Here is a 17431-nt window from a genome sequence, read left to right as displayed (position 1 = left end):
ATTAGGTGAAAGTAATTTAAGTATATAGTTGTAGTATTATGACATTCGATGAGATGTGCTGAATTATTGTAGTCTGCAGTTTGCAGTGCTGTTGCAGCGCACAGGCGCAGATTCTTTTTACGCATGTTGCTTTATAGGAGTAATGCGGAAAATAGTTCCTGAACTATGTCTGACAGGTCTTCTTGTCCAGACTATTCAAATATTCAACCACTAAGTTGTAATTTCATTTAACTCCAAGCGTTTTACGAGAGTCGAGGGTGTTTATTAGTCGACGATTTTAGCATAAAACACACCGTGCTGGTATATTAAGGAAAAAAGAGCGTCCTGGCAAACTAAAATCAGGGTAAACGAACATGAACGCAGGAACGCCGGTTCGCGGGAGTCTGGGTCGCGCATGCGCCTCTTACGTTTACGTTTGGCGCGCGGGATCTTGCAGGGAAGAGCCTTTGGAAGTGCTTGTTTACTCTGCCAATTTTATTCCACGTCTTAGTTTTTATAGTTAACAGAAGGTCCTCACAAAATGTGGAATCAGGGTGAGTCTAATTCCATATTGCTTTTACTTCTACGCCGTTTCTGTTTGAAAGCTAGTGACGTTAGCGTGACTGAACTTACTCTTTGTCGTGTTTCAGCTGTTGGCAGCTAGCAAAAACCCAGACGTTGCTAAGCTTGATTATTAAACCTAGTTGTTGTTTCTTAGGGGGATACAGTGAACCCAGTATGGGTGGAGGTTACACTCAGTCCCCGGGAGGCTTTGCATCACCAGCATTATCCCAGGGAGGAGAAAAAAAAGGGGTTCGTATACAATATTCTGTATTTATTTATTTGCACTGAAGTTTTTGAATGAACTCAACGCCGTAGGCCCTAGTATTGTATCTATACATTCACATCCCTCTGTATTCACCCATTTGGTCCTATCTGTAAAACCACAGGTGGTATTCCCACCGTGTTTGACATCAAAAGTAACAAACACCCTGTTTTTCAGTTTTTCTACATTGAGGTAGTGTTTATTCTCATTCCTTAAACTATGTGTTATATTAACCACTATGTATGTATCAGTCAGTAGGAGCAGTGACAGTTTGTACGTTTGACAGCTGGCACACGTATCAAGACCTATTTTACAATAATTAAATACATTAAAACTGTATACTTTTATATTTTGACTCATGAGTGATTAAAGCACATCAAAATGTGGCAAATGGGATATACATGCCGTCAGTTTGTCTTGTCTTCGTCTTTTTTATATATATACAATGTGTGTGTTTCAGAGGCTGCGTGCAACACAGATAATCCCCTGCACTGTTTCACAGCTGATGTCAGCTTCTCAGTCTGATGAGGTGTTCAGAGTGGGAGATGTTGAAATTTCTCAGGTAAGTTGAGAGTCCACGCTGATGGATGATCAAAATCCTATGAGAATCTGATAATAGAAATTCAATGATTTCCAGGTCTCATGAACCTGTATATTACTCCCAATGGAACCTAAATAGCACATCAGATGTTAAAACAGACATTTTGCACCCCTCTATGGAAAATATTAACTATTTTTTAATTTAATGGCAGCAACACATCCAACAAAAGTTATGACAGGGTGATGTCTACCTTTGTGTTATATTCCTTCTTTCTCCAACAACTGTTTGATAGACTTCTGCCCAGCTTTACGGGTATATCTACAAAATGTTGACAAAGTTCGCTCTTTTCAGAAAGGGAAATCCACACATTATGTGTATTCATTATACATAAAGTAAAATATTTCAAACCATATTTCTTTAAATGTTAATGATTGTGGCTTATAGGAAGTGAAACACAAACTTCAGTGTCTCAGGCAATTAGAATATTGTGAAAAAGGTCAATATTGGAAAGTCATGGTGTCTCACCCTAAAGAGGTAATTAACTCTAAACACCTGCAAAATTTCCTGAGTTTATAAATGGTCTTTCAGTCTGGGTCAGGAGGTTACACAATCAATGGGAAGATTGGTGACTTAACAAATGTCCAGAAGACTGTCATTGACACCCCCTACAAGGAGGATAAGCCACAAAAGGTCTTTGCTACGGAACTTGCTTTTTCAGAGTGCTGTATTCAAGCATATTCATAGAAGGGGGAAAGAGATAGTGGTAGGTAAAGATGCATCAGAAGAGCGATGACTACAGCCTTGAAAGGGCTGTCATGCAAAATCCATTCAACAATTGGGGTGAGCTTCACAAGGAGTGAGTCAGTGCATCAAGAGCCACTGCACACAGACACATCCAGCTGAGTTGTTTCCCTCAGGCACAAAATATTGTCCTGTGGAACTCAGTTGGGCCCCAAGTTTGAGACGCCTGATTTAAAGACTCAGGAAACCTTTGCAGGTGTTGAGTTTAATTAGCTGTTTAGTGTAAGGCTCCATGACTTTCCAGAATTGAAATTTTTCACAATATTCCAATTTTCAGAAATACTGAATTTTGCATTTCATTATCTGTAAGCCACAATGAAAATTTCAAGAAATATAGGCTTGAAATATTTCACTCTGTGTAATGAATCCGCTTCCTGAATGAGTCACAAAATATGTTGAATTTTTCCCTTTTTCTAAATTTTTGAGGTTTATCCTTACATCAAAGAGCCCCCACTTCCTATAAATATCCCTTTTTATTCCTATTCTTGTTCTTGATCTGTTACCAATTAACGTAATTCGTAGTCAGATGCTCCTTCAGTTGTTTTGATTTGTGCCATTTGCTTTCCAAGCCTTTTCTCGCCTCTGCTCCAGTTTTTTTGAGAGGTGTTGCTCCCATCAGGTTTAAAATGAGCTAATATTTTTCATTAAAATGATGAAATGTCTCAGTTTACATATTGGATATGTTTATATTCTCTTGGGAATAAAATATAGGATTATCAAATTTGTAAGTCATTGCATTCTGTAATTGTTTAAATTTTCTACAGTGCCATAACTTTGGAATTGGGGTTATCATAGTCAGTGAATATGGTCAGGTTGGATTCAGATCTCCGTGTGTGACCACTTCCGGCTCTGTCACACAGGTTACCATCGTGGGTATCATCAGGAACACCGAAAAGTCCATGACTAACATCCAGTACAAGGTGGATGACATGACAGGATCCCCCATGGATGTCAAGCAGTGGGTGGATATGGAGGTTGTATCACATCGCACACAGTTTAAAAATATTCTGATGCACCAAGTTTTATTAAAAGAGCAATAATTAAGTCTTTTTAACAAGCATTTGATATTTAAAACTCAGAAGTTGGATGTGGTGTTGTGATTTTTGGCCTCATGAAGCTGTACCAGATTTTTGTTTTGGAAACTGCAGACATGAAGCAGCAACATTTTTGTTTTTATTCAGGACAACAGCATGGACAATGCCGCTGTGCCTCCAGGCACCTATGTCAAAGTCTCGGGGAGTCTCCGCTCTTTTCAGGTGAGTTCTGTTTTTAACTGTGCTGAGTTACCATAAATATGGATTTGTCACAGTGTGTTTATTATGGGAGTAAAACAAAGTTTCTGCAAAACACGCAGTGTTCATTTATTTGGTATTGAGGTGGACAGACATACAGCCTGACTGAAATCTCCTGCTTCTCTAAACAAACTGCAGTGTTTTTCCCAGCTGAGACTTTTGGCTACTTTTAAGACAGAACATCCCAGAATTGAAAACACCAGCGATAATACCGCTGCTCTGGCCCTTACTGCATTTCAAAACCAAACCAAACAAAGCAATAAAAATAGTCTCAGGGACCTTCATTTATTCACTAGTTCCCTCCTCCATCATTCAGCGAGTCTTCAGAACATTGAGGATGAAATCTCCATTTCTTTGAAATCAAGTGAAAAGACAGGAAAGGAAAGAAAAACTTTTTTTTTTTTTTTTTCTGACCATATGAATCACTGCAGTGATGACAAATGATAAAATGGAGAAAACTGGAGTCCCCATTTATTCCATATTTGGAAAGTGTGCTTGACCTCCCCTCTACTCAGGTCAATCAAACCTAATCTCAGGTTTAAACTCCGGTTTTGTTGGACAGTTAGGATATTCATCAGCCAACTAAAAGCCAAACAGATGCAATTTCTTTGTCTTTATTATTGTATATCTTATTTCTTTCTTTTTCACTTGCTCATTTCTTCGAAGAGCCACAGATCTGTGGTGGCATTCAACGTCAGGCCACTCGAGGACATGAATGAAATTACTTCCCATATGCTTGAGGTGGTACAAGCGCACATGGCCCTCAGCAAACCGCAAACCTCGGTGAGACGTTTAGCTTGTTTCATGAAACAGTTGTACTCTGTAGGCAAAATAGAGAACTTGTCTGACCTCAGTAGATCCTGTTTTTACTGTTTGCCATGCTCGTTTCAAAGGACTTGAACACATTTTCAGGAGTTGACTATGTTTCACATTCATCTATTTTTGCTGGTGGGGAGTTTATTTAGAGGTAGTGGTAGACCTTGTGAGCAGGGTATTTTCATATTTTTGGTAGAAAAAAAACGTTCAGTTGGATTGGCACATCAAAATCTTTTCACGCTTGTTTTGAGGTGTATTATTTTCATACAGGAACTGTGTGGTGGCAACTTGTCAATCCTGCATATTGAAATATTTAACGACAACGTGTCACCACTTTTGTTGTTCACTGTTGAAGATGACGGCTGGAGGAAGAATGAGCAGCGTCACACCCATGTCCGGATCAGGATTGGGGAGCATGGGTGGGAGCTACGCTGGAGCGAACGACATGGTTAATAATGGTTTGAGTGCGAATCAAAATCAGGTGAGGCTGAGGTATTAATTCCAACTCCCTTCAAGTTGTTCATTGATAATGTCAAATACTACCTTTTTAAGTAGGTTGTGATCATTTTTAATCTGCGCATATGAGTAAGTTGGCTACGTTGACCCCAAATCTCCTCACTCGAGCAGGTGCTGAGTTTGATAAGAGCCTGTCCGGAACCACAGGGCATCAGCATCCAGGACCTGAAGCAGAGGCTCGGCACAATGAGCATGGCTGTCATCAAGTAAGTCACAGACGCCGGTTCAGGGTCAGTGCGTAGGGAAATCATATATTGAGGCAACAATCCTATCGTCCTATGTCTAGCTCGGCCTTGTAAATGCTGGTTTCTTATGCTGTATGGGAGAAAAGAATAAGAAAGGGACTGATTGGTAGATAAAGAGAGAGGGACGGAGGTGAGTTTTCCAGGCGAGCTTGTACATGGATTCTTTGACACTTTTTTTTTTTTTAATTTAAAAAAAAAAAACAGGCAGGCTGTGGATTTCCTCAGCAATGAAGGTCACATCTTCTCCACAATTGATGAAGACCACTTCAAATCAACGGACAGTGATGACTAGCCACCTTCCACAGAATGGAATCTGACCCCCCTCTACCCGCCCCACCCCCCCAAAAAATTGTTTGAGTACAGAATGACATTAACTGTCATCTCGCTTGGTCTCTTTGTTGATGTGGGATGAAGTAAAAAGGCATTTCACCTTCACATTTCATGGTGGAAGTAATACATACCTGTATTCCTGAGGCATCTTAGTTAAAGACTCTTAACAAATTATCCCATTTGCTCCCCCACTTGGTAAAAAATGCTTCCATTTTGAAAATTGGCAACTTAATTATCGACTTTGTGTTCAAGTTTGTGTGACTTAATAAAAAAAATTCTTCTGCTCCTGCTCTTCTTAGCACATGTTCAAATTTAATTCACAAAGTTCATTTTATTTACAGGTTACAAGTGTTTTAATCACTAAACCGGCTGCTGCTAATTCAGGTCTTCGTAGTCGTGTTCTTCGTTGCTGTCAAGGAGAGCTGGGGGAGAACAAAAAGGGAGGTTTCACTTTCACACAGTAACTATTTCAGCCAGAGAGGAAGAATTTCCATTTATCAGAATCATTTACAGCAGAGCTTCACCTTTTTTTTTTGATGGCCTTATTTTTATGTAGGTGTTGGGCTGCGTCCTGCTGCCGTGGACCGTACCAGGTTTTGGAGGAATGGGGGGGTAGCAAGGAGACCCTGAGCCAAGCTGTCAAATGAGACACCAATTTTAACACAAGCTTTGAATTCTTGACAGCAAACTTAACAATACGCCCAATCGACACGTACACCCGATACTTGAGAAAAATTCAAGCTTTTGTAACCACAACAGGAACAAGGCCATTCTTTTATGTTTACTGTTGCAGGGTGGGAGAGCGAAAATACATTTAAACGAATTTTGAAAAAACAGCCAAAAATTAACCTGAAGGGCTTAAAGGATATGAAAATCACCCCTTATTCCCCTTAAGTAAGCAGAAATCTTGAAAGACACCAACATTAAATTACTAGACTACTAATGTCTGACCCTTTTTTTTGTTAATCAAGCGATAAAATGCATGTGTTAAGTAGGGTTTTTCGGATGCCACGGATTCACTTACTGGAACTGGGGCCACTGGGTGTATCTGTTTGCTGCTCAATTTCAAGTCCTCCAACCCTTTTCCGAGGATGGATGCGTCTGGTTCACTTCTGGATTTGTGTGACTTCAATGTAGTTTTATATCCGTCGGAATTTTTTGAACACGGCGTACTTCTCTTTGGGGGCCGAGGCGGTGGTGCCATCGTGTTCAAGTCACCGTGTTTTACAAACTCGCAGTAAAAAGCTTCTGTGACTTCAGTAACTGTAACAACATGGCACTTCAGGGGCTCCCCGATGGGACACGGGAGGGCGTCATTAGTGAGAGAAACGGACATTTCAAAGCGTTTGGTTGGGATGTTGAAACCGCAGTTTGGCTTGTTTAGAAAGCTGGCATGGATGGTGGGCTCCAGCATAGTCCCCTCTATCCTCAGCAAGGACAACCCCATCAATGGGTCACATTCCAGGTCGGTATCACAGTTCGCCACTTTCACATCCAGTGGAAGGGTAAACTTGTCACCCAAGCCTCCCAGGGAGAACTTCTTGGTAGTGGAGAGCACCTCCACAAAGTGACCCTGCATGAACAAAGGCAGGTGAATCTCCCTGTGCTCCTCGACCTTCTCATCCCCGCTGTCGTCTTCATCTTCCATGACTTGATAATGCAGGCACAGCAGAGCTTCGGTCATCTCCTTCTTTTTACTGCCTTTGCAAGGCCTCTCCACACTGACAAAGCCAACTATTTCTAGCTGTTCCCCAACACCGAGTGCAGGCAGGCTGTCGTCCTCTTCCTCCCAAGTTTTTGTCACGCTGACTCTCAGACCCGGCGCCTGGAGCGAAGCAACATGCAGCTCGTACACCGAGTGAAACTCCCTAGGCCGCCTCCGGAATCGTCCGCCGTACCGATGGGATACAAGAAAATACTGCCTGCCCGCCCGTCTTTTGCAGTTGGACATCAGGAACATTAGCTCGGGGCCTTTCCTGTGGAAGATCAGGTGACTGTTCACCCGGAGGTCTGGCAGCCAAGTGGGCTTGAGCAGGGAGTGACTCCTCGGGGCTTCCAGGACCTCCACTACAGTGGGGAGGGAGTCATCCGGCAGGGCGAGGACCTCCGTCAGACTGAGCGGAGTCAAGAAACTCTCATCCTTGCATTGATCGGTGATGTCGATTACATCCACCTCTAAGCTGGATGAGAAACTGAACATGGTCCTCCTCACTATAGATTAAACAGGAGAACCAACATCAGAATATTTTTTGATACACAATAAAGTAAATGAGTACTTAAGATTCTTCTTTTATAAGGTAGCATAAACATGGCAGACGAGAGGATACAAGATAGAAGAATGAAATATAAGCCTTTTTCTAAAGACAACTAAAACAAACATCAATTCATCAAAACTTTTTGAACCAAAAACAATTTCAATTTGCTGTAATCTGCTTTTATCGGCTTATTATAATTTATTTCTTGTGGTCTTAGAAAGTTCCAATTAGTTCTTATCTAGTGATTTCATTGAGTGACACTGAGCTCCAATACTAATGCTCACATATGATCACACATATTTTTCAGAAATGCACGGTGTTCATGTTGTGGCTTTGGGTTTGTAAGGAACTTCCCTTTTACAATAAATTCTTGTTGTTTTCTCTTCTTGACGTTATTCTTTCTAGCTGGCAACCTTGGAACTGTCTGTCTAAATGGCCATGAGGGACAGGGCCATGGGGGGCCGTCAAAATATGGAGTGATTGTTTACTGAAAGCGAGTTGCCATAGTCAAGTGTTTCTTTATTTAATGCATCAATCCCAATTCTTATTGGGAAATGTCGTGGAAATCTGCATTTAACAGTCCTCCATGACATTAGGTGATGCTGTAACATTCAAATAAGCCTGAATTTTTATTTTTTTTATTTTGTCTCCACAAATCTGACATTATCCTCCTTGAACTAAACAATCACCCCCTAAAAAGTAAGATGTCAATAATACAGTAAGCATGAGGAAACGAAACTGCTGTCTTCGCTCTCGCTTAATGGACATTAAGTCTAAAACTACCCGTAAAGGTGCTGAAAAGGTCCACAAGTCCCGCCTCCCCTTTACTGCTGTGATTATTTGTATTTTCGGACGGAAAATATGTATAATTTTCATCGCAAAATTTCCCTCTGGTGAGAAAATTCATACGGAAGGGTCTGGTTGAAAGAGAAGCCCTAGAAAGAGTTCCGATTAGATGAAGCATCGAGTTAAAGAAGGGCTTCCTGTGCCATCCAGTGAAACTGAAGTCAATGAAGACAGGTCAGGAAATATCTTCCGATGACGTGCGCGCTTGTGTGTGTGTGTGTCTGTGTGTAGGGGGGGACTCCTCCTTTTCAATTTCAGAACATTATCAGAAAATGTATCCGGGAGAAGAAAAGGGATGTGAGATTTTATAAAAAATAAAGTGCTATTTCAAATATCCTTTTTTGGGGGCTCTGACACACTTTCTGTTTAGGATCTCACCAAATGAATTCATTTTCAATTTGAACCATGTGTTTGCACCACAAGGAGTTTTGAGTAAATCGCGTGAGAGTCTCATTGGAAAAAGGGGAAGTGCGACATAGATCTTTTGAAATTAAAAAGTGAAATGTGAGTTTGAAAAAAATAAATAAAAAAGGTGGTACTCACAGCTCATGATAGCATGGATCTTGTAGACGGGACTGAGGAAGAGCGTATTTTCAGAGGTTGCGTTGTTGACAAAGCGGAATCTCTGGTTGCACAGACCTGCGGAGGATATGATCTCCTGCACGGTGAAGCGATCCTCCCCGGCGCACACCCTGAATTCCCCACGGCTTGAAATTGGGATGCACACCTCGGCCGAAGCCTCTTGTTGCCCTGCCATGAGGCAGCGCAGGTAATCCCTGCTTTCATGGGATCCTGAGGGGAGCACGGTCAAGACTGTCCCTGCTCGAACGGTATAATTCTCCAAGGTCATGTCATAGCTGTTGGTAAAAGCGAAGGGAAGGGAGGAGTCCAGGCCCAAGGGCCTGAGCCTCACCATCTCCTCCACAGTCCTATAAGGCATGTCCTCTGGCACCAACTGGAACAGACCTGAGGCACAACAATGAGTCTGAGAAAAAAAAAACATTGACAAAAATTCACTAGTATCTCCCAGACCAACCTTTGTGGTCCACCGGCAGCTCAAACTTCATCTCGCCGTCGACGCTCTCACAACAGATGAACTGGAGCTCCAGCTTTATGATCTTCACCACGTCGCCGCTTGAAAAGCAAACCTCGCTGCCTGAGAGTTCATAGACAGACCCTGCAACCGAAACGGGAATCCAGAATGTCAAACCTTGTCAATTTCAAAAGCAGCGTCATTTTGTTTCACGGACTGTACTTTCAACAGACGTGTATTTTAATACCGTTGCTTTATCTTTTCCTCTTTTGTGAAAAAACAAACAAACCAGAAATTACATCGATTAATTTGTCCATTGTCACTGTTTATTGTAGTTACCGGTAGTATATTTTTATGTTTGCTGAAGTAATAAAATTTGCAGAAGATTCCCATTTGCAATAAACTGACCCCTTTTTTTTTATTGCGCTGCGATTTTCAGCAAAGTATATATTTTATTGAATTATTCATTTACAAAAAAAAACAAAACAATTTTATAAGTCCATCTATTCACTTACTTCTTTCATCACTATCCTGTGTTTGTTGTATTGTTATCCTACATGAGGCAAGCCAATGATGAATATCTGTTTGTTAAATCCCTCATAAACTCATCAAATTAAAATGATCTTACCTAGTAAAATTTTAGTTTTAAAACAAATCAGCACGGTGGACACTTCCACACCATGTTAAGCAGCAGTCATCTTACTTTTGATATCCAAAGATTCTCTCCTATGTATCTTGGAATTGTGCACAAATGTCCCACTCGGCATACCTTGGAAGTAGATCCCAGTGCAAATTTGCAGAATCCTCGGCAGACAGCTGTTGTCCAGTGATGCTATGTACTGCTGAAGGGGGACCGGCATGATGCTTGCCATAACTGCTGCTTCGCTGTGCTGCCTTTCAGCACTGAGAAGTGGCAGCAAAAATGAAGCAGCAAAACCACAATGTGAATAAGGAAGTCAGAGTGGCTTTTTCACAATGCTTGAATTCACAAATGCAAACATAAGTAGAAAATAGACCTGTGATTTTAATACTGGGGCAACATGTAAATAAATAAGGAAACTGGCAATTGACAAAACAATTTTCTGTGCAAAATAAAAATACGCATAACAGTTGAGTGTGTCACCACAATGCAGGTTTAGGAATGGGATTCACAAAGGAAAAAAAACATAGTTAAAGGTTCCTGAAGTAGTTACTGTTGAGTTCAATACAACACTATTACACACCCACAAACAATTACGCACATCATACGTAATGCTTCAGATTCAGTCCCTCATGTCAAACTCCACTTTAGTTCTACCATCTTAGCTGAATTCTGCCCCCCCCCCCCCCCCCCCCCCCCCCCCCGGTGGATTGAGTTTTGCATCGCCAGTTTTTCCTTCCACAGTTGAAGTTGAAGTAAGCAGATCTAGTGACACCTCGAAAAGTACAGAGAAGGCCAGAGGAAGCTGCATTGTGTCTTTGCTGGCCTAGAAAAAGCATATTACAGGGTGCCAAGAGAGGAAATCTGGAGTGGCAGAGGCGTTTGTTAGACTGGTGCAGGACATGTATGCTAGCTTTGAGACAGTTGTGCGGTGTGCTGTAGGGGTAACAGAGAAGATCAAGGTGGAGGTGGAACTCCATCAGGGATCAGCTCTGAGCCCCTTCTTGTTTGCTGTAGTGATGGACAGGCTGACAGACGAGGTTAGACAGGAATCTCCGTGGACCATGATGTTTGCAAATGACACTGTGGTCTGTCGTGAGAGCAGAGAACAGGTTGAGGAAAATCTAGAGAGGTGGAGGTGGATGGAAGTTAGTCGCAGCAAGACAGTGTATATATGTGTGAATGAGAGGAGCACGGGTGGAACGGTGAGGCTACAGGGAGTGGAGATCAAGAAGTTGGAGGATTTCAGGTACTTGGCGTCAACAGTCTAGAACAACTGAGAGAGTGGAAAAGAAGTGAAGAGACGGGTTCAAGCAAGTTGGAATGGGTGGAGAAAAGTGTCAGGGGTACTATGTGATAGAAGAATGAAAGGAAAGGTGTACAAGACAGTGGTGAGACCAGCGATGCTGTATGGACTAGAAACAGTTACAATGACAAAAAGGCAGGAGGCAGAGCTAGAGGTCACAGAGATGAAGATGCTAAGGTTCTCTTTGGGAGCGACCAGGATGGATGGGATCGGAAATGAGTCCATCTGAGGAACAGCACAAGTTAGATGTTTTGGAGAGAAGGTCAGAGAAACATGTACAGAGGAGGGACAGTGAATATATTGGTAGACAGATGCTGGAATCGGAGCTGCCAGGCAGGAGGTCTAGAGGAAGACCAAGGAGAAGATTTATGGATGGAGCGAGTGGGGATATGAAGTTAGTTGGTTGAGAGAGGAGGATACAGAGAATAGGGTTAGATGGAGAAGGGTTGAGTCGCTGTGGCGACCCCTGAAGGGAAAAGCCAAAAGGAACAGAAGAAGAAGAAGGAGGATCTAGTGACACCTAGTGGCATTTGAGGGAACTAAAATATTGAGCTAATACTGAGTTAATATATTGCGAATATATCAGAATATTGCGAATTTAAATGCTGTTTTTATAACTAGTAAAAATCTAACCAAAAATAGGGATACTGTGTTTAGACTAATAAAAGAAGTGACAAATATTTTTTTAAATTCTATTAAAAAAAAAACATTACCCAGAATACAATGCGTTGCTAAGAAGATGAGCCAAGATGGCGACTAAAATAAGCAAAGACGGTCCTCCTCCTTTTGATTGTCCGTCATGGTGGGAAAATTCGCATGTTAAAGTTTGAAATTTTATATGTATTATACTGTCAGGTACCGAGAGGAGAATGAAGAGTCATTCATTTGTATCAGTCACATTCAGTCAGAGAGAATTCAGCACTTAAGTGGGTGCAGCTAACGTTAGCATCTTAGCCAGTTGCTATGCTAACTCGTTCATGTCACCAGTAATTCATCGATGGCTACGCGTGTGTGATCCGGCGTTTGCGTTTTACTATTTAGGATGTGAACCGAACTGAGCATAAATTTCACCGTGCTTATAACAGTACGGTTTACCCCGGTTTTTACCCCTCTTTTATCGTTTGCTCTTGCGAATGGTGACCACCGCTGTGTGCAGGAATAGACTGCAGGGGTCGAGCCCCTTTGGTTTTTTTTTTTTTTCCATTCATACGTTTCTAACCGCAATAGGGGATAGGAAACTGACAAATGTATCCGTTGCATGGATACACAAATCCTTCAAGTGCTTTTGTTACTACTATTACTGTTATTACTATTATTATAAAGCCTTAACTCATCATGGTCTGCTTGCAGGGGAGGAAAACCACCCGCTGGACTCCATCTAGACGTGATGAAGGGAGACAAACTGATCGAGGTAAGTGTTTGGGTGGTGATGGTGTGATATTGAGGGCATCGGCATCAGATACAAGCTTGACAGCCCACTCAGCCCCGGACGTGTTACGCGTCCGGGTGGGAGTCCCATGGCTGCACGGCTTCCCAAGGTGCCAGAGGAACGGCAGCCCTGAGATTTAAGCTTTTCAGTGGGAAGCCACACTGCTGGGTTATGGCTCAGAGGCACAGAATGACAGTGGATTGTTCGCTCTGGTGTGTGTGTGTGTGTAGGTGTGTGTGTGGACTCACAAGTGACTGAGATGATGAGCTGAGCGTGTCTCTTGCTCTCGCACGCTCTCTGCAGAAACTGATCATAGATGAGAAGAAGTATTACTTGTTTGGAAGGAATCCGGACTGGTGTGACTTCACTATCGACCATCAGTCATGTTCACGCGTCCATGCGGCCCTGGTTTACCACAAACACCTGAAGAGGGTCTTTCTGATAGACCTCAACAGCAGTAAGAAACCTTTAAAATCTCTGCTCTGTCAATATATGGATCTATCAGAGCGGAGGCATTCTTTTAATTATTGAATACATTGTTATGTTCTAGAGCTGTATTTGTTTTGTAAAGTCTTACCTAAGACCTTTATTTACCGTGGATCATTAATAAGATACATACTTAAATTATTGTCCAATTCTCATTTAATAATATTTAAATGTCAGCTCAGGGATGTTGTATCAGATTTTTATTTTATTTTCGAATTGAAATAGTGAAAAAAATAGAATTGACAAATTGTCAACCCAGTGTCCTGTTAAGTATGTTTGTATTAAAACTCAGTGTATGATAAGCACTATAAAGGAGTAATTATAGTAAATACTGCTACCATTTAAGTGTCTGGCTAATAACCCACTGTAACATGCAGGTGTACTTATTTCTATGTTTTCACGAAAGCACATGGTACCTTTCTGGGACGCATTCGTCTGGAAGCCCACAAGCCCCAGCAAGTCCCCATTGACTCCACGATATCTTTTGGGGCCTCGACGCGGACCTACACCATCAGGGAGAAGCCCCAAACCCAAGGGACGGCTGGGACCGGGGACAAGACCGGAGATGACGAGGAGCTGAAGGGACTCCTCGGGCTGCCAGAAGAAGAGACAGAGCTGGAGGTACAGCCGTGACCTTTGCCTAGTATTAATAACGTGATTAATAATAACAGGTGTTATAGGGATAAGCAAGTATCTGCATTTAGGATTCTTATGTTAGTACAGTACTGAGTCACCTATACTGTTATTGTTTGATTTCCATTCTTTGGCAGAACCTTACAGAATTCAACACTGCTCACAACAAGCGCATCTCCCTCCTGACCATTGAGGAGGGCAACCTGGAAATCCAGAGGCCCAAGAGGAAACGGAGGAACTCGAGAGTTACCTTCAGCGAGGAGGATTCTATCATCAATCCAGGTTCAAAACAAACAGCAGCTCCATGATTATATACTCTCATTATTTTGGGCAGCATGTGCTTTAAATGCAAAGTATTTCCGAGAGACTTTTTCTCCTGCATTTTTTTCTTTTCTCACAATGCACCGTTTGAAATGGCTCCAAAATGGGAGCGCTTGCTGGACATCTCAGAAACGCCTTTATTTTACAGCCTGTACTGTCAGTTATCAAAAATGACACAGCGATATCAATTTTAAGGAGATGCCCTCAGGTGAAGTGTTAACACAATAAAGGAATATGACCAAAGATGGTTTCGCAGAGGGATACTTCATGCCAGAAAAAAAAAAAGACTCCAGTATTGCTGACCTTTTCCACAGCACATCCATGTTGGGTGACTGTCTCTCACCTGTATTTCTGTGCATTTGCAGAGGACATAGACCCTTCAGTGGGACGCTTCAGGAACATGGTGCAGACCGCTGTCATCCCCTTAAAGGTAAGGTTTACTTTGCCCATCACATTTCCCCAGAATGCAAATTCATGTCCAGTTAGGTCTTGTGATTATTCAGTTCATTTAGCCAATAAATGTGTTTCTTTTGATAAGACGTCATACTGGTACTTTGTGATGATGCTACAGAAACGGAGATCTGAGGGTCAAAACACGTTGGGCCTCGACGACATGACTGCGAAACGCATCCACGGTTACGGAATGGGCGGGGGTCTCTACGGCGACCTGCCTCCCACCAGTCATGAGAACCAGCCCACCGGGGCTCCGGGGGGAGCCGCCATGCAGGGAGGACTCCCCCTGCCCTTCCCGAACCCGGCGCCGGAGGTGGACCTGGCCCCGGAGGCCCCCCAGCCGCCCGTCACCCTCAACCCCACGCCCGTCACGGCCCCCTACCTGCCAGAGACCCACAACGAGCCGCGCAAAAAGAAGTACGCAAAGGAGGCGTGGCCGGGCAAGAAGCCCACCCCGTCACTACTCATCTGACCGGACGGCTGCTGACTCTCAGGTTTCCGGCGGATCCGAGGGCGACTGTGAGCCCCGGCCGGACGGAGCCGCCCACGCCTCGCTCTCACTTTAGCGCTCCTTACATCCCGTCGTCACAAGGAGGCACCACGTACGGCAGGACGTCCCCGTTACCGAACAGCGTCTTCAACAGTTACATGTCATTAATTGCAAAGAAAACGACAGAAGAAAACACACACAAAACTGAATCGCCTTTTTTTTTTTTTTTTTATCCAGTGTGTCGGATGTAAAGCTGTACGATTTTTTTTTTTTTTCTACTTACATCTTTTCACTCCTTTTCGATATTTTGAAAGTGCTATTAAACAAATGGCAAGAAACGTATTTTTATATGAGATACTTTACTGTGAGACGAGAGAGACGGTTGGAGGGTTTGTTCTTTTAACGCATTAAATCCCCCCCCCCGCCTCCCCCAGCGTTATCCAGGCCCTCCTTGTCGTTCTCACCCAGCGACTTCCCATCAGGCATCTTACTTTGAGCCAGTGGCACAAGCATCTCGCTGTTCTCTTGACCGCCACTAGATAGCGACCATCTCATGTGAACTCTCCACGTGCGAAGAAGTGGAAGAGGTCTGGATGGAACCAAGCCATTTCCCCCACCACCGCCCCCTTCCCCTTCACTCCCCAAATCATGGTTGTTCCTCTTTGCTATTTTTAAGTTTTTTTTTTTTTTTAAATTTTTTAAGTCTGTCGCCCTGTTCTGCCTTAGAACACCGCTGAACCATTGATGTATGGATCTGTTTTTGTTTTGTTTACGTCATGTTTGGATTTTTTAGCACAAAACACAAAATAGGGCGCAAAATAGGAGGTGGGGCGGACCAACAAGTTTGGGATTTATTTGTTTTTTACAGCGTCGCAACAGGAGTGTTTCTCACGCACGCACTCATACGTGCGCAGAGCCGCTGCAGCAGGTGAGCAGTGTCTGTTACAGATGTTCAAAAATTTTTTTTTTTTTCTTAACAGGTTCCTTTGTTAGGTAAACTTTAAATATGGTATTCTACCCCTCCCATTTCCCCTCTCCTACTCTGCCCCCCGATTTTTCACTGGACAATTTCGGGGTTTTAAAAGCGACACGGAAGGTCGGACAAACAAAGCCGTCCCCCTTTACTCCGGATTCCGGATTTTACCCGTCAGCCCAGGATTTTATTAAGGGGGTTGGGGACAAAGTGCGCAGGTGACGTTTTTTTTCTTTTTGTAAACTTGACTGTAAATAAAAAAAAAAAATTAAAAAAAAAAATGAAATAACAATAAAAATAACAACCAAAATATTGTCTGAGAAATTTTATTTATTTATTTTTAAGTCTGATTCAAGGCTGGTGGATTTATGATTTATTTATTTACTCTATATTCATTAAATATAATTTATTAGACCCCGGGTCATGACACTTTCAATTACAATAATGTTTTTTAATTAGATTTTGCTATTAAATTTTTTTATTGAGATTTTCTAATCTCAAGGTAATTTCAATTTTAAGGAGATTTTCTGATTTCCTTCTTGTTATCGAAATAATTGAGGTATAATTGATTTTAAGCTAATTACTTTGTTCCAGTTTCAGTTTTTGCTTCCATCTCTGATGATGTGTATTGCTTTCCCACATCTTGTAGATTTAAAGATTATTTTTTTGTGTTGTTGTGACTCAGGGAAGTAATTCCTTGCTAGTTTATCACTCATTTTCTTTTTTGAATCTACATCTCAAGTCCTTTCTTGACCCAGAACATATATACCTAAATAGAAAAAAACACAATTCAAAAAAGAGTTATGTTGATGAGGTTAACTGCTGTAGAATGGGTTCAACAAAGGTTAAACATTAACTGAGAGTCCTGGGGGAACTTTGAGCACGAATCCAGGTCAGGGGCAAATGTTTGCACAACATGAATGATGAGTTGTTAACAGTACAAAGTGAAGATTAACTTTATAAGATTTGCGTTTTTATGGTTGTTATTTTAATTGACGTGTTCATTTATTTTAATGTGCAGTAATAATTTGACAGGGGTCGGGGGCTGTGGTTCACACTTACGCCTCATAGCAAGAATGTCCGTGGTCTGAGTCTCTGCGTTCTCCCTCTGGATTCCTCCCACAGTCCAAAACATATAACAGTTTCATTGGAGCCCCTAAATTACCCAGATGTGTGAATGAGAGAGTGATTGATTGTAAGTGTGCGTGTGTGACCCTGTG

At 42.2% G+C, this 17431-nt stretch overlaps 3 protein-coding genes and 1 non-coding gene across 4 annotated transcripts; 3 read left to right on the top strand and 1 right to left on the bottom strand.

Moving 5' to 3' along the window:
• Positions 1 to 407: 407 nt before the first annotated feature.
• On the top strand, positions 408 to 5644 carry rpa2 (replication protein A2). The gene is made up of 9 exons (XM_086154464.1): positions 408 to 533; positions 698 to 792; positions 1266 to 1367; positions 3008 to 3121; positions 3329 to 3403; positions 4106 to 4222; positions 4611 to 4736; positions 4883 to 4977; positions 5221 to 5644. Exons 1-9 carry the CDS (start codon positions 521 to 523, stop codon positions 5306 to 5308), a joined length of 825 nt encoding a protein of 274 aa, XP_086010590.1. The 5' UTR covers positions 408 to 520; the 3' UTR covers positions 5309 to 5644.
• Positions 5644 to 10345, bottom strand: themis2 (thymocyte selection associated family member 2). Its single transcript, XM_086154463.1, has 6 exons — positions 10250 to 10345; positions 9484 to 9624; positions 8991 to 9413; positions 6371 to 7557; positions 5871 to 5982; positions 5644 to 5768 (listed from the first exon to the last, which is right to left on the bottom strand). Exons 1-6 carry the CDS (start codon positions 10338 to 10340, stop codon positions 5722 to 5724), a joined length of 2001 nt encoding a protein of 666 aa, XP_086010589.1. The 5' UTR covers positions 10341 to 10345; the 3' UTR covers positions 5644 to 5721.
• A 1814-nt stretch (positions 10346 to 12159) lies between these two features.
• ppp1r8b (protein phosphatase 1, regulatory subunit 8b) lies at positions 12160 to 16517 on the top strand. Its single transcript, XM_086154050.1, has 7 exons — positions 12160 to 12228; positions 12777 to 12837; positions 13159 to 13312; positions 13748 to 13962; positions 14112 to 14256; positions 14661 to 14725; positions 14867 to 16517. The coding sequence occupies exons 1-7, from the start codon at positions 12176 to 12178 to the stop codon at positions 15218 to 15220; spliced, it is 1047 nt and encodes a 348-aa protein (XP_086010176.1). The 5' UTR covers positions 12160 to 12175; the 3' UTR covers positions 15221 to 16517.
• LOC147230606 (small Cajal body-specific RNA 1) lies at positions 12877 to 13045 on the top strand. Its single transcript, XR_015106764.1, has one exon.
• Positions 16518 to 17431: the final 914 nt, after the last annotated feature.

Source organism: Fistularia commersonii, chromosome 10, assembly GCF_037954325.1.
Source record: "Fistularia commersonii isolate RoL2024-O1a breed Wild chromosome 10, RoL_Fcom_v1.0, whole genome shotgun sequence".
NCBI classification, from domain to species: Eukaryota; Metazoa; Chordata; class Actinopteri; order Syngnathiformes; family Fistulariidae; genus Fistularia; species Fistularia commersonii.
This window is presented reverse-complemented; position numbering and strand designations above follow the sequence as displayed.

Excerpts from the sequence above, each read along its gene's own strand:
- rpa2 (XM_086154464.1), top strand. Across the intron at positions 3,404-4,105 it reads GGAGTCTCCGCTCTTTTCAG|AGCCACAGATCTGTGGTGGC; the intron begins GTGAGTTCTGTT and ends ATTTCTTCGAAG. Across the intron at positions 4,223-4,610 it reads TCAGCAAACCGCAAACCTCG|ATGACGGCTGGAGGAAGAAT; the intron begins GTGAGACGTTTA and ends TCACTGTTGAAG.
- themis2 (XM_086154463.1), bottom strand. The coding sequence starts at position 10,340 with ATGCCGGTCCCCCTTCAGCAGTACATAGCATCACTGGACAACAGCTGT. Across the intron at positions 9,414-9,483 it reads GCTGCCGGTGGACCACAAAG|GTCTGTTCCAGTTGGTGCCA; the intron begins GTTGGTCTGGGA and ends GTTGTGCCTCAG. Across the intron at positions 5,769-5,870 it reads AAGGCCATCAAAAAAAAAAG|CTCTCCTTGACAGCAACGAA; the intron begins GTGAAGCTCTGC and ends GTTCTCCCCCAG.
- ppp1r8b (XM_086154050.1), top strand. The coding sequence starts at position 12,176 with ATGGCGACTAAAATAAGCAAAGACGGTCCTCCTCCTTTTGATTGTCCG. Across the intron at positions 13,313-13,747 it reads TCTGATAGACCTCAACAGCA|CACATGGTACCTTTCTGGGA; the intron begins GTAAGAAACCTT and ends TTTTCACGAAAG. Across the intron at positions 13,963-14,111 it reads AAGAAGAGACAGAGCTGGAG|AACCTTACAGAATTCAACAC; the intron begins GTACAGCCGTGA and ends ATTCTTTGGCAG.